Here is a 14968-nt window from a genome sequence, read left to right as displayed (position 1 = left end):
TTCGCGATATTTCTGCTTGTTTGCGATAATTTTAAACATTCTCGCGATAATTTGCGAAGGTTAATTCCGCAAATTCCGCCCACCCCTACTTATGACCTCAAATATTACATTATTCATGACATATTCTATGACATTATTGATAACATCAATACCTCATCTGAAATGACATCATTGACAATAACAGTGCATGGTGAGGGTGTGAGTTATAGTTACTTCAGTTAGCTATAATTGGAGAATTTCAGTGTTTTTTAGGTTTACAAGGTTACATCAAAACTGACCAGCAGAATCCCTGCGACATGGCGCTACCAACGACTGGTCAGGTACTTATTTAACAGGTCTCTTGAGTAGTACTTGTGCGTGCCCATGGTACCCTTACATCTCCTCTGGAGACATCTGTGGTGTTGGGGATTAATCCTCCACAGTATTTTAGGCTGTTCAAGCTTGAACCTTTAAAAGCATTACTCATATTAGTGTTTGCACTTTGTTTCCATTACTGTTTTCTTAATGGCGCAATCACAGAGTATAACAATTGCAGACCTGTTGTCTATGCACATTTAACTATTTAACTCTATGTTGCCTTGGCAATGTAAGTGGTGACATAGCGCCTGATTTAGATGTTGACGGAAATGGTCCCGCCATCATTCTTTTGGTGGTCTTCCCACCCGCCGACTTGGTGGTCTGCATTTAGATGTTGGCTGGTCAGTGGCGGGAAGACCACTGCTGTCCTGCCGACTCCACGTCGATGTCGGTAGAGGCAGAATCAGCTGTCGTTGGGACTACAGCCCAGATTTTCGCCATCCAGAATTCCGATGTTTCTTTCCACCATGGCAACTGTGGCAGGAATCCCTCCTATTTCGAGTTGGCCCAATCAGAGGAAATGAAGTTAAAAAAGTACCTTTTTACTTGCTTTCCGCTTCTGTTTCCATTTTGTACCCCATCGTCCAAGTCTCTCCTTTGCTGCACCGACTCCACAACGCCAAATGACTCAGTTGTCACCAAGATCGACGGTAAGCTTCTGTTACAATTGTCCTATGTATATTATATTGACAATTGCTGTAGCCTTTTGTATGTCTGCATTGCTCATACATGCAATATTTTCCTTGGGTGTAATGCAGTTGTGTTCAGTTTCCTACCAATCGTGGTAAATTGAACACACCTGTATAGACACTTAAAAAAAATATTTCCTGTTGTGTTGCTTGGGGGTGTTGTGCTATTGGTGCCTGTGGGTGTGCATTCAATAATGTCTGCATGTTGTGTGAGGGGCATGCAATATGTAACACAAAGGGATATAACACATAGCATACATATTTATTTCATGCAAACAGAACACATATGTATATTAACATATAAATATGTTGCACTTACAAGTCTCCACACCCCCATGACCCTTACTGCGTCAGGACTCCGCCTTCAGCACACTGCCAGCACAACAGGAACATCTAAATCGGCTCAGCGTAATCACGCCGGCTTGACGGTGACAGAGTACAGTTAGCAAGCACAGAAGTGGCAAAATCTACGGTGGGTGGACCAACGGCAGCTCGACAGAGTACTTAGGATTGCCACCACGGCGGGACGTTGGTAATCCCGCCGAGATCTAACTCAGGCCCATAATCGTCGTGGTTTAAGCCCATGATACCTACCATTTGGAAGTCTTTTATTCTTGGCAGTGGATGCTAATACAGGAACATTTCATGAATACACTAACACTTCACCGTCACAAGCATACAGAGCATATCAGCTCTTAGAAATTTCACTTTCACATTGGGAACATCAAAATTGGTTCTCAGGCACCCTAATCCACGTACTTACTCCTGTACGCATGGGTCCCTTTAGTAACGAAGGGGCCACTTGGCCAGCGTTACCCGGTTATACACCATTCCCTAATCTATAGGGTCTCAATGCTAATGAGCTAGAGCAAAAATACACTGGTTTAGTTAGACTATATAGAGGCTTAACTCAGTATGTTTCACACACTTTGATAGCTGTCCCAGCAAGGGCAGCACTGGCAGGACAACCACAGCTGCCTGATGTACCTACCATAAGTCTTGTAATGATTAATTCAATCATGGGTAAAATTCCCCTAAACTGTGAGTAAATTCCTTTTTGGATAGCTCAAAAAATTGATCAGATTGAAGCTGTGTTTTGCTTACGGGAACACAAGACAAGCACAGGATGTTTACTGTGTGCTTACCCTATGAGATGGTTTCCCAAATAGGTTGTTGTAACACTTGGGACACAGTCTTTGCAGCAGTCCATACTATCACACATGGCACTCTGTCTATGTTAGCCTTGCCGGAGGTGTTAAACAAATAGAGAACGAACATGGGGCAGCTGCTGCCCTAGACTTGGGGATGAAATTAATGGGAAACTTTCCTGTGGTCTAGTCAACGATTCTATCCAACATTAAAGGCGCAGCAGCTTCTCTGGCTATATGCCAGTGGCTCGTGCAGGTTTCTCCAGTCAATCAGGAGTGTGAGCTACCCCATCTACTAGGATCTTATTAAAAAGTATGGTCATGAATGGAATTATGACTTCACCCAAGGATTTATAGACTTCGGCCAGAAGGCCGTCTGGCCCAGCCGCCTTTCCAGCTTTACAAGCGGAAAGTGCCTTCCTTACTTCCTGCTGCGAGATTTCCACCTCTAGATTTTCCCATTCAGTAGATTCCAAAACTGGGAGATGGACCGAGTTTAACCAATCTCTAGCAATGGTTTTATCTATGCTGTTATCCTCTTCATATAATTCCTTAAAAAAGGTATGGAAGGCGTCTCCTATCTCATCTTCATTACTTGTTAGTGTATTAGCATCTGCAACATATATTTCCCTGATCAGGTTACGCACCCTGTCTGATTTAGCCTTCCAGGCTAGTAATCTACCAGCCCCCTCGCCGCATTCAAAATGAGCAAGCCTGCTCAGCTCCCACCTACTGGAGATTCTAGCCTGAACAGTGCTATCCAGAAGCGCTTTGAGAGATTCCAATTTAGCAATTTGCTCCTGATCTGTCTCTTTCATAATCCTTTTTTCGACCTCTTTCATTTGACACTCTGTAAGTGAAATTTCTCCCCTATATTTCCTGTTTTTATACGAGATTCTATTCGTGACTAAACCCCTCAGAAAGGATTTTAGGATGTCCCAGACCACAATGACATCAGCAGAGCCAATGTTGATGTCTAGGAAAGATTTAATCTCCTGGGACAGATAACTAATTTCCTCTTTATCTAAAAGGATTGTAGGGTCGAACGACCAAGCCCTTTGCTGAACTTTCCCTACAAGATCCCAATCCATCCAAACGGCCGCATGATCAGAAAGGTGGGGGGTCAAATAGCCTATATCTTTGATGTTGCTTCTTAAATCATTGCTGATTAGAATAGAATCGAATTAAACCACCCACTTCGTGGGGAGAAGCAAACATCACTTTGATTCTGAAACCAGGTAAATCCTCTACAAACTGTGGGTCGTATAGACCCTTCTCGCTCCTTAACTCTGATTATAAGGTTTTCACTAGGATTTTGGCCGACAGGTTAGGAGTAGTTGCAGGAGATCTGCTACATACTGACCAGAAGGGGTTTTTAAAAGGCAGAAATCTTTTTGATCTCACGCACGACCTGATAGGCGCGATTGATTTTTTTCCCAATTTTACTCTTCCACTGGCGGCCATGACGCTTGATGCAACAAGAGCCTTTGACAGGGTAAATTGGAATTATCTTGCTTCCGTAATTGAGAAACTGAACTTTGATCCAAAGTTCTGCTGAACTATTAAACTCATATATAGTGACCCGTCGGCTAGGCTGGTAGTCAACGGTAAACTGACCAAGCCTTTCAGCATTAAGAGCGGAACAAGACAGGGCTGCCCTCTCTCTCCCCTCCTTTTTGACTTGTGCATAGAGCCATTAGCTCAGAGTCTTAGGGAGGAGTCAACCATATTGCCATTCAAGAGTGGTACATGGGAGAGGAAGGTAGCCCTGTATGCGGACGACATTTTAATCCTCTCGTCAGATCTAGAGACATCATTTCCTGAAGTCATCAGGTTAGCAGAGGAGTTTTGCTTTTAAGAAACTCAAATTACCATCAACTTAAAGTTGATGGTAATTTGCGAAGACTTTGAACAAAAGTGCATTTTTCAAAGTTCTATGTTGCACATGTGGGGCATGTGTGCGTGCAACATGTTTTTTATTGCACTTTCAGGAGTGCATCAGTATGTCCTTCTGCCACACTTGCACCCTTGAAATTGCATGCTCAATTTGCGAGTACCTATTTGGGACTCGCAAATTGCGCATGCAATTTTCATTGATTCCTATGGGCCTCTAGTTCTATAGGAATGAATGGGAAGCCATTCCTTATTTGCGATTCGCAATTTGCAAGTCGCAAATAAGGAACATACAGGAAACGCACATTTTTTTGCGATTCCTACATGCATAGGGAATTGCGATTCCTAAATTAGGATTCTTAAAAATCGTAATTTAGGAATCGCAATTGCTAAGTTTGATGCATGTGGCTCATAGTCTATAAAAAATACAAAAAAAATTGTATATTTCCAATGTTTTTCCTTTAAAAAAATAGTTCTGACAGCAGAGGCTGGACTGCCTTCTGGGAGCTTGGCTTTTAACGTTGCTTTTCTTGACTATCCATGGGGTATACGAACAGTCCAAGACTGTTTGCAGCCTGCAATGTGTCAATTCTACTTGATATTGACCCTGCAGCATTGTCCTTTGTAGATGATATCCACCTGACGTTGGATGAATTAAACACACATTTGACCAGGGTAGATCATATAATACAGGGATTTACAGAATCTGGTTACAATTTCAACATCAAGAAATCTAATATAGCATTTCTAAAAGTCCTATTTTCTAGGAAACAAACTTACCCATGAAGGAAAAAGCCTTGCACCACGCTTCCTAGAGAAGTGTGCTCTGCTACAACCACCAAATATTCTAAGGAAGCTACAATCCTTGTTAGGGTTTCTTAATTTTGGCAGAACATGCATACCTGATTATGCACAATGCATTAAATCATTATAACAATTTATTCATCCTGATTTTTCCAGTGCAAATTGGACATCAGAACATACAGACATACCCAGATCACTACAATACGACTTGCTTGCAGCACGTCACTTACAGCACATCATTTACATACACGTGTAAATACAACAAACCTGGTCATCCGTATAGCCGCCGGTGCCATTGGCATTACATATATCAACTTTAATGAAGGCATAACAGTGCCAATTGCCTATAAATGGCATTTATTTTCCAATGCGGAAATGTGTTTTGCATCCACTAAAAAAATACTCACTACGGTGCAGATGGCTATACTTAAAGAGTGGCCACTAGCACAAGATTCAATACTCCCATTCCAGCCTTCGACAGTGTCACAAAAGCAAGCGTTCCCAATGCTAAAGCCCTCCATCCTAGAAGGATACAAAGGGCAGCATCCTTAACAGCTGTGGATGTAGACTTCCTCTTTGACCTGTCTTTACAGACACAAGAATGTCTTCAATATAAGCATGTTTATCCCATGCACAGCAATGTTTGCCTCCGAGGAGTATAAATATATTATTTATACTGATGGTTCAGCCCAGTTTCGGTCGGAAAATAAGCCTCCGAATCGGATCCACTACTGTCGAACCCGATTCGGTGCCCTTCCGACCGAGATCGGAATCGGTCCCTAAGGGTCCAATTCATAAAGGTAAACTTAGACCAAAAGTCTAAGTTTACAATTTTCGGTATTTACAAAGGTATGGTATGAATAATATCTTTTTGTCCGCACTCTGGATGGAGTTTCTGCACTCGGGCGAAATCTCCTCATTTGGGAAGGAAGCTCATCCCGAGTTTGTAACTGGAGTGGAATCTCCACCCCCGGAATTGAATCTCCACCCCCAGACATGAATCTCCATCCCCAGAGTGGAATTGCCACACCCGGGGGGGGGGTAAGGGGGGGATTTCCATTCCGAGTGTGGAGATTTTGCCCTGAGTGCACAGATTCTGCCCCAAGTGCGGAAACTCCGCCCTGAGTGCAGACAGAAAGATACTACTCGTAACTTACCTTTGTGAATACAGAAAGTCGTAAACTTAAACTTTTGGTCTAAATTTACCTTTGTGAATCTGGCCCATATACTCTGCATCTGTCCCGTAATGCTACCTGAATGTCAAAAGCTGCTGTATGGAGCCTTCAACCAAGCCACCATTCGCACATGCCGGCAAGCTCTCATTGCCGCACTCGACCCGGAAACACACGCGCCTTAAAAAAGTGTACCGACCTTTTTAAGTATATTGTTTTAGTGCATAAAAGTGTATTGGCTTTAATAAACTATGCATATCCGAAATTAATTTGAAATTAAACATAACATTTAGAAAAAATGGCACCTTACGCCCTTTCCTTTCACACCAGGAAGATTGTCACATAGTTTCACTTAACAAAATCCTCCCACTTTGCAGTCAGAGAATTAAATGTAATCACCGATATCCATTTAAAAGAATAAGCACCAATAATTCACTCTGTCTTTAAACACACAGGAAATGACACAATAAAAAAAAAAACTTTGAAGCCACCTTCATTGCTTATTCCCCTTCGGAACTCGAGCATGGATATTTTAGGGGTGCTGCAGCACCTCCCCACCAATACTTCCAGGGTCGACATAATCCCCAGGAGAATTGCAACTCATAATAAGTAGGGACAAAACATTTTGCAGTAAATTCTCTTTCGACTAAATTACACCGAACCAAACAAGAAGTATGTGAGCACTTCATATGCTGACAGTCTCACTGAAGGTAAGTACTGGAACTGTCGTCTTCATGGGTGCTTCAGCAGCTCCAGCTGAAAGATGATTATGAAATACAGTCGTGATAGTATGTGAGAATGAATAATGATATTAAGTCAGACGCTTGCTAAGGTCAGTGTATTACTTTTGTCAAGAGAGATCTGTGTAAAAGATGAAAACTGGGATTTAAAAATGCTAACTTGTCTAAGTGTGATTGCACTCCTAACTCTTCGTGATATTGTGAGTATAATCAGACGGCTGGTTGATTTTATGGGACCAATTACATTTTTCTTCATCTTTTCTGATGACGATGCTATGATGTGGTATCATATGAGTGACGCATGCCCTACCTGCTGATCAGTTAATTGTTATTTCAAGTTTTACGTTATGGCAGATGGGAGGAACTGAGAGCCAAACAGGGGATTGACAGAATCTGCCCGTTTGCGAATGCAAAAAAGGCTTTTCCTATGTATCAAATCCCATTTTGCAATTCGGTAGCCTGTTAACAAATTGCAAAATGGGTTTGTGATTCCGTATTTGGAAGGGGCGTGTTTAGGGCATCCCTTCTAAATAACGAATCACAGCGGTATGTATGAACGTTTTGTGACCGTAAATGCAACAGCAAAACATTCTATTTTTATCCCCAACTTCAAGTTGGTGGTAACCCATTCGCAAATGTCCCCAAGGGAACCTTTACCCTCTGGGAATGATGGCAAAAATGTTTCTTAAGAGCAGGCAGTGGTCCCATCAGCCACTGCTTGCTCTTAAAAAATGAAAAGAAAACTTTTAATTCTCCTTTTAAACACAACCCGTTTTCATTTAAGGAAACCTGCCTGTATTTTTTTTTAAAAGATTGCTTTATTGAAAAGCAAACATGGACATGGTGGTCTGCTGATCCTAGCAGGCCACCATCTCTGTGATTTTAGTGATTCCTAAGGGGTCACAAATTGTGACCTATCTCATTAATATTAATGAGGTAGGTCAATTTGGACTCTATAGGAATCACTAAATGAAACTCTGTGAGTTTCGTACTTTAGGAATAGTGATTACCTTATTGCGATTCGCAGAAAATCGCAATAAGGTAATCGCTATTCCTAATGTTGATATATGTGGCCCTATGTTTCTGATCCCCAGTCTCTAGATTAATTTAAATGAATTTATTCTATGATTTATTTGAGAGTGGTCTGACAAATTATTGTCTATACATACTAAACTGTAACTGAAATAACTACTGCTTTCAAAATGCATGTCAATGATTTTGAAAGTCTGTTTGAAAATAATAAACATAACATTTCAAGAAAACTGGGACGTACAAATTAGTTTGATTACCATTTTCAGTATGGCCAGCATATGGTTCAATATCTGGGAACTGGATGCGAAATAGCCCTTTCACATGTGCTTACCCTATTTTGCGAGTCAGTAACCTATTACCGACTCGCAAAATAGGGCTTGCAAGTCGCTATTAGGAAGGGGCATGTCAAGGGTGTCCCTTCCTTATAGCGAATCACAGGAGGATGTATGAATGTTTTGTGACCGGAATTTGGTCACAAAACATTTGCAGTTTACTGCCTACTTCAAGTAGGTGGTCACAAACAGGAAGGGATCCGCAGGGGTCCACTTCCCCTTTGTGAATGGTTGCGAAAACGTTTTTAAAAGCAGGCAGGGGCCCGATGGATCACTGCCTACTCTTAAAAAATTAACTGAAACGTTTTATTTTTATTTTAGAAACTCATCCTGTTTTTCTTTAAGGAATTGCATTTAACAAAAAACGTTGCTTTATTTAAAAGCAAACACAGACTTGGTGGTCTGCTGACCCCAGCAGGCCATCATCTTTGTGTTTTAAGCAGTTCCCAAAGGGTCGCAAATTGCGACCTACCTGATGAATATTGATGAGGTAGGTCCATTTGTGACCCACTGGGAATTGCTGAATGTGTCTTAGACACATCAGCACAATCACAAAGATTCGCAATTAGGAAGTCGCAAACAGAATTCTTTGTGCATGTGGCCAAAAATCTCTTATGTGATGTGGGATGCACCTCGTATAGAAGGACCATTTATATCATGTGTATGGCCATATGTCGAAGGATGTGCATTGCACACCTGGATTCATGACATTATCACTATGTTATACACTAATTATATTATTAACTTTATGGAACTTGCACCTCTACATGTCGCTTCTTTATAAAAACCCTTGATAAATAACAATAGCTAACAATTAAGAGACTGTTCTCAGCAGCGCGGTCTGATCAGCTGAGGCGCATCACCAGTGCTTCCATAGATTAAGCTGCAAGGGCACCAGTAACAAAAGATTACACAGTAAAATGTATTCTCAAGAAATATGACATAAAACAATTAAAACTATAAAACATGACACAGAGTTCTGGAAGAATGACTTCCATGTACAAGTTGTCTTGTAAATTGCAAGCAGAATATTGGAAATGTCACTGTGACAACGGAAACAAAACATGGAAGTAAAGTTTGATGCTCAAAGTAAATAAACACAAATGTTGAAATGAACCATTGGAATCAGTGCACAAAATGAGGGGGAGCTAGATGGATCCCAGATCCAGTAGCTACTATTGAGCCAGATCCAGGAACCATGTAGGTCCAAATGAAATATGTTGAATTTGTCCCTGAAATTAGCAAGACAATGGTACACATTCAGCATTCACATTCAGCAGCACTTACTTGCTATCTGTTTTCAGTTCAGAGCAACAGCCTGGAGGCATCGAGGAGGTCTTACTTATTTTAATTTCAAACTGGGCCCAAAACAAAGGCTTGATTTAAAGGACCATCAGCCCTTGTGTTTTAGTATCGTACTGGCTGAGCACCATCTGGAGCCTAAACACCTAAATGCCACTGCAATGGAGAGACACAAAGGCAAACAGCCTGTTATCACTTCAAATGAATTTTAGAGAAACTATGATTTGGAGGCATGTTTTTGACTTTAGCCCACGTTTGTAAGAAATATATGAATGTTCTCTAAGAATGTCATATATCTCTTCCTGTATGAGTAATTAAACAAATAACGATTTAAATAGCACTTATTAATTTATTTTCTATTTATTTCTTTACAGCGCTACTTGTCCTAATCTAGTATGTCAGAGCACGTTACTTCACACACATAATACAGACAAAAAATCAGACAAGTGTGTAAATCAAAGTACAAGAAATGTACAGGAAATGTCACATAAGACAATGAGGGTAAAAATGTATAGGGGTCACATATCATCCCCACTTGTAGATGTTATATGTGAAGATTACATTGTCAAGCGAAACACAACGTCATGATTTCAAACACAACACATCAGTTTGGGTTGATAGCACTAGTAAGACTTTATTACTACCCAAAGGAACCCTTTTTAGCAACCTTAGCTTTGCACTTGGCATGCAGCTCCTTGATGCCGGTTCACAGCTCACTGTGCTATATTTGAAGGATTACAACTTGAGAACTGCAACAACCGAAAGGTTCTATGTCATAAGCAGCAACTCACTTACCTATCTACATAAAATACAAATTTGTGATCTGCATGTTATACAGTGTGGTTTGCAGCAGGCACATTAACCCTCTACAGTACTTTATGAGTCATAACTGTGACTAGACAAAACATAAATCTCTCCAGGAAGTGCGTTGACCACCAGAGTTATATTACCTTGTTATTCCCTGATAATTACTGGACACACAAAGATTTCTGCAGCGGTTGCCTTAACTGTAGGATATTTTAAAATGCAGCCTCTTTGCCAGGGCATGGCTTAGTCAATGAGATTCGGAGGGGTGAATCTCAAATTTCCCGACTAAACAAGCACTGGCATAGCCAATAGGTCTCGCTTTTGGGACCTTATAAGTATTGAGTTATGCAGCACAATATCCTCGGTGCAACAACATTAACTGTTGTTGGCTAAACAGTTATAAGGTCCCAAAGGCGAGACCTATTGGCTATGCCAATGCCCTGGTCTTGTGTTCACATGGGGTGGGAGGAAGCCAACATGGGGTGCATGGTGGAGTCTTGCGTTCCCATGGGGTGGGGAGAGGTGGGAGGAAGCTGACATGGGGTGCAGGGTGGAGTCTTGTGTTCCCATGAGGTGGGGATAGGTGGGAGGAAGCCGACATGGGGTGCAGGGTGGAGTCTTGTGTTCACATGGGGCGTGGAGAGGTGGGAGGAAGCTGATATGGGGTGCAGGATGGAGTCTTGTGTTCACATGGGGTGGGAGGAAGCCAACATGGGGTGCAGGGTCTTGTTCACATGCAAGGTTATAAATAAGAGCTCCGACACTGGAGCAGAGTTGCTCAGCAGAGCAACAGATGAGGTGCTGCACCCTTCTGCCAGGGCTGTGAAACTGCGGCCGTCCGGTGACTGTGATGTGGGATGGGACTCCTGGGAGAGGTGCTAATAGGTAATGGAAGGGTGTGGGGGGATGAGCCACGAGGTCACGTATGTAGATATTCGGCAGTATAAACTTGGCTCATGAGCATTTTTGTTTTGAGAGCCTTTCGTTCCTTCGCTTCACATAAAACGTCTCCATAAATGGAAGCCTTGCAGCCCTCGGAGTGCCCACTACGTAAATATTAACACTACGGACAGGAGGGATGGTTGCCCAGCAGCTGACAGCAGGTGCAGGCATTGGAGTGAACAAGCCCAGGCACTGGAGTGCATGAGCACAGGCACTGGAGTGCACGAGCGCAGGCACTGGAGTGCACGAGCGCAGGCACTGGAGTGCACGAGCGCACGCCCTGGAGGGAATGAGCGCAGGCACTGGAGTGCATGATGGCAGGCACTAGAGGGCATAAGCGCAGGCATTGGAGTGAATTAATACACATTTTACAGCATGTGAGCAGAATTTCTTTTTTAAAGCATGCAAGTGGTGTGAGCGCGCGACAGCAAAAGTGAAAGTGATTGCGAGCGATGTGCGCGCGCACATAATGACGAGAGAGGAAAGCCAGATGGCGCCTCTGCTCGTCATTGTGCGCGTAACCGCACGCTCTATGCCACCACAAAAGCTGTGGTAGGACTTTTGAAAGCCCACTCACTAAATGTCTCGCAAGAGCAGCGCACGCGCTGGCTCAGGCGAGACCTAAAAAGGAGTGGGCCACAGGGTGAATGTGTGAGGCGACCAAGGGTTGAGACAGACTGTTTCCATAAGGAGCAGGACCGGTACTGATGTGTAGTTGATGGGCCTCTGGGGCTGATTTAGTTTGGCAGACAGGTTCTCTGTTGCAATGCCGACGGAGTACCCTGTCTGCCAAACTCAAGGTCAGCCTGCCAGTTTTTGAGTTGGGCGGATGTATGTTTTACGCCGGCAGAGTAAGATTTAGAGTGTAAAGCTTCCTTCAGCAGCCTGATAAACCAGGTGCCATCGGAAGGAAGCCATCCAACCATTTGCCCCATTTAGAGTGGACAGTCTGATGCCTTTTTTTTAACTGTCCGTCACCGCCAGGTATACACTTAGGGTGAGGTACAGTAAAAAAAGAAAAATGGTCTCTACACCATGGGAAAAAACTGGTATCTAGGCTTATGAGGTTTTTTATTTCTTCAAACACCAACTCCTGCTTTGGGGGGGTTTGATATTGAATTATTATTTTTTTTTAAATTGGAAAGGTTTGACAGTCAGCCTTCATGTTTGATGGAGCCACCTGGTTTCTTACATTGACAGGAACTGTCATGATGGAGGTTCCTGCCAACGTACAGAGATCTCTGCCAAGCTGGGGGACATCTCAAAATTTGGTGGGCGGAGTAAAGGCAGTAAAGTCATACGCCACCCTGCCTCTACAACTTGCTAAATCCTAATCAGTCGCTCTGTCTTAAGTGGCCCAGTGTGCGAAAAACAATGGTTTGGAATGCTGCCTCGAGAGATTGCCAGTGGTTAGACTATTTGCAAGCATTAGTCATGTCACTTTTTGGGAGTTTGATTGGCAGTAGTATGCCGGTAAACCTGAGACCGGCATAGCTTTCCAAGCCTATTTCTGGCAATGTTTGTGATTTCTAAAAACTTGCATCCATTCAAGGAGTGCTTCTATGGGTGCTGATTTGCTATTTCTTTCATAAACCAGTCACCTAGGGACATATTTACAAAGAAGTTGTGCAACGCAGGCCAGCAAGAAAAATTGCTGTTATGCGTTGCGTCACAAAAGAGAGCAGAACTGTGGCATATCTTCGAATAAATTGTGCAGCTATACTCTATCTCTGCACTGGCACATTTTGGTCTGCCTAGCACCAACACAGGCATCCTTGCACCATAGTGCTAGAGTGTCTGTGTTATGGTCAGGATAGTTTTTGTGCAGGAGAGCAGACCTTCCTGCACAAAAAGTATCTTTGGAGGATTATTTATTTTTCGGTGTGCTGCAGAATGTAGCACACATGCATAGAGGCAGTAATCAGAAATGGAGATATTTTTCCATGTTGTGCCATTCGCAAGCATGTGCACCAATTTGTTACAGACCCATTGTAAAACTCTTTGTACATATAGGTTTGCATCAAAATCCATGGTTGGATGCACGGGAACGCCCATACACCACCCATGGAATGCATACCTGATGCAAAGTAATGTATATGGATAGAAGACCCGGCTTTTCAGAATGAGACCTACAGCTACCACCTGAACACCTGACAAGTTGTGCTTTACAAATACTGACTGATTGATTGATCCCTTATACAAAAAAAATGAACAAATTAGATCATGTTAGAGGCAACAGGATGACAAGGAACACCAACACAGACAGACCCTTTTCAGGCCCCCAGATCCAACTGCCAAGACTGTATTCATTTGTGGGGTGTCACACCTCAAGCAACTCCCATGAAGCTATGCCCCTGCTCTTTGTCACCAATTATGTAAGACAGAATACATTTACTGTCTCATTGTCTTGTTGACAATTTGTGGCAGAGTTTTAAAAAATGTATACATTGACTGTTAGACTTTGCTTTTCATGACTCCGCCCTTGTTGACAGCACTCACATCCAATGTATGGGTTCCATTAGTACATTTTTCCATTTTCAGCAATGATTAGAATCAGAGGAGCCCCCGAGGTGCTTCTACCATTGATATAAAGTCCTGAAAACAATGAGCTCTGTTTCTTGTCACAGATACCTACAGTACCATAATGGAGACACATTTGGGGAATATGGTCAACAGGAAATAGGGTCGTGGAAATACCAAATGTATACTCAGACCTCGGAAATATAAAATAAAGTCTTGTGAATCGGTAATTTGGAAACAGTTACTATAGATAGCATCAGAACAAAATGTTCAAAATTCTATGGGGACCTTGGACTCACGCAAATACTTTATATACCATGAAGCTCAGAAATATGGGAGAACCGGAGCAAGACCAATAAAGCTCTGAAAACAATCAAACAAGCGAAGTCCCAGCCAGTAATGACTGGCGAGAACAAAAAGCAGCATCCAGGTTCACCGGGCAGCTAGCGCCCGGACAAAAACGTCGTTTCTAGGCACATCAGTTCCCTTCCAGATAGCGGCTCTAATTTGGAAAAACGTTACCGGAGGGTTCAGGTGCGAGGGCGCCGGCTCCATCAGGGCTCCCTGAGCGGCGCCGTAGCGCCCGAGGCGCAGCATCCGTGGGTCAAGAGAGTGCGCGCAGTCTCTCGAGTCCGCGGTAGCTGTTCGATGCCTTCTTAGGGCGCCAGGATAGGCTGTGAGAGAGGCAGGTGTGTGGAGAGGAAGGGAAAGTCTTACCTTCTGCATCCAGAGACGCCGCTCCCTCGGAAAGCGGGGTCTGCTGCGGCATCGTACTGTTGCCACCCACCGGTCCCCTGTAACCGGCGCTGCGCAGGTAAGAGCAGGGTTTCCAGGGGCAGCGGTAGCAGCTACGGGGGAAGAAGGTAAGGAGCCCCAGGACCCCGTTCCCAGTGGAGCTCCAAACTTCAATGGACGGCAGCAGGCAGCCCTGTGTCCTGCAGCTTCCTTAGCGCTTCTCCCAGTGATCAGGGAGGGAGGGGGGGGGGGGGCGCGGGGGGTGCAAGTCGCTCGCCGTCCTCTGTCCAGCGCGAGAGCAGCAGCTCGGTTCCGGAAATACGACTTTAGGAAGTCGGGGGAAATAATAGAGGCACATTTTACACATTTCTCCACAAAACCGAGAAAAAATGCCTTTTACTGAATTTCATCTAGAAAACCTAACACATTTGTATTCACTGCCATGCAAAATCCCAAAATAGCAATTCTAGTTGTCTCGTCGCACTTGGGAAGTCC

General features: G+C 43.3%; 1 protein-coding gene across 1 annotated transcript in view; it reads right to left on the bottom strand.

Annotated features, from left to right (window-relative positions):
• The window catches only part of TMEM255B (transmembrane protein 255B), a 670912-nt gene extending 656261 nt beyond the window's left edge, over positions 1-14651 (bottom strand). The window contains exon 1 of the mRNA XM_085620508.1: positions 14456-14651. Within this exon, the coding sequence (XP_085476634.1) occupies positions 14456-14507 (52 nt within the window). The 5' untranslated portion in view covers positions 14508-14651. The remainder of the gene's footprint in view (positions 1-14455) is intronic.
• Positions 14652-14968: the final 317 nt, after the last annotated feature.

Source organism: Triturus cristatus, chromosome 8, assembly GCF_964204655.1.
Source record: "Triturus cristatus chromosome 8, aTriCri1.1, whole genome shotgun sequence".
Taxonomy (NCBI): domain Eukaryota; kingdom Metazoa; phylum Chordata; class Amphibia; order Caudata; family Salamandridae; genus Triturus; species Triturus cristatus.
This window is presented reverse-complemented; position numbering and strand designations above follow the sequence as displayed.